At 61.2% G+C, this 1028-nt stretch overlaps 1 protein-coding gene across 1 annotated transcript in view; it reads left to right on the top strand.

The window, feature by feature from the left end:
* Positions 1 to 61: 61 nt before the first annotated feature.
* FEV (FEV (ETS oncogene family)) overlaps positions 62 to 1028 on the top strand; it is a 3640-nt gene continuing 2673 nt past the window's right edge. Inside the window, exon 1 of the mRNA XM_009996259.1 lies at positions 62 to 113. Coding sequence (XP_009994561.1) covers positions 62 to 113 — 52 coding nt within the window. The remainder of the gene's footprint in view (positions 114 to 1028) is intronic.

The following is a 1028-nucleotide window of genomic DNA, read 5'->3' as shown; positions in this document are numbered from 1 at the left end:
TAATAATAATAGGGGCAGGAATATTAAAACATGCAGCCCGCGGGCCGCCCCCACAGCTGCCATGAGACACGGCGCCGGAGCGGTGCCACTGCTGCTCAACATGTACCTGCCAGGTATGGGCGGACCCCCCGGCCGCTGCCCTGCACCGCACAGCGCCCTGCACCGCACAGCGCCCGGCCCCGCCGCCCTGCCCCGCTGCTGCCCCCGGCACTTTCTATGCCCCGGCTCCCTCCCGCACCCACCCTGCCGTCCCGTCTCCCTCCGTCTGTCCTCCCTGCCTTCCAGCCCCCCAACCATCCCTTTCTCCCTCCTTTCAACTGCCTTCGCAGCCTTCCGTGCCTTCACACCCACCCTCCCATCCTTCATCTGCCCACCATCTCCATGTCCTTCCATCTGTCCCCCTGTCCTTCCAGCCCTCCATCCACTCCTTGCTCCTTCGAACCCAGCCTTCCCACCCATTCACCTTTCCCGTGTGCTTCCATCCATCCTTCCACCCCACCCCCTTGTCCCTCTGTCCCTCTTTCTGTCCTCACGACCAGCCATCCCCTCCATCTACCCTGTATCACTTCTATCAGCCTGTTTTCCACCGTCTTACCCATTACCTGCCCTTCCTTCCACCCATCCACCTCTCGCCCTTCCTTCCCTCCTGATTCTTATTCTTCTCTCCATCTACCCACTCAACCATTCTCCTTTCTGCCTGTCCATTCATCCACCCATCTCCCCTTCCTTCCTTCTTTCCATCCACTTCCCCATCTATCTTTTCTCTCCCCATCTGGCCGCTCCCCAAACAGTGACACTCGTCTTTCTTTCCCCCCGCTGCTCCTGCACCCATCCTTCCACCACAGCCGCCTCCTTTCCCTCTCCCCCTGCCCAGCAGCTCTGTCCCTCTCTCCTCTCTACCCCAGCCCGCAGGATTTTCTATTCCTATTTAAAAGCTTCCCCGGCTCCGTCGGAAATCGGATTTCCTTTTTCCTGGACGCGCTTCCTGGCTTCGCCGCGCCGGCGGGGCAGGCGAGGGGGAGCGGCCG

The sequence above is a fragment of the Chaetura pelagica genome, unplaced genomic scaffold (assembly GCF_000747805.2).
Source record: "Chaetura pelagica isolate M959 unplaced genomic scaffold, ChaPel_1.0 scaffold3, whole genome shotgun sequence".
Taxonomy (NCBI): Eukaryota; Metazoa; Chordata; class Aves; order Apodiformes; family Apodidae; genus Chaetura; species Chaetura pelagica.
Note: the sequence above shows the minus strand (reverse complement) of the source record. Positions and strands in the feature narration are given on the sequence as shown.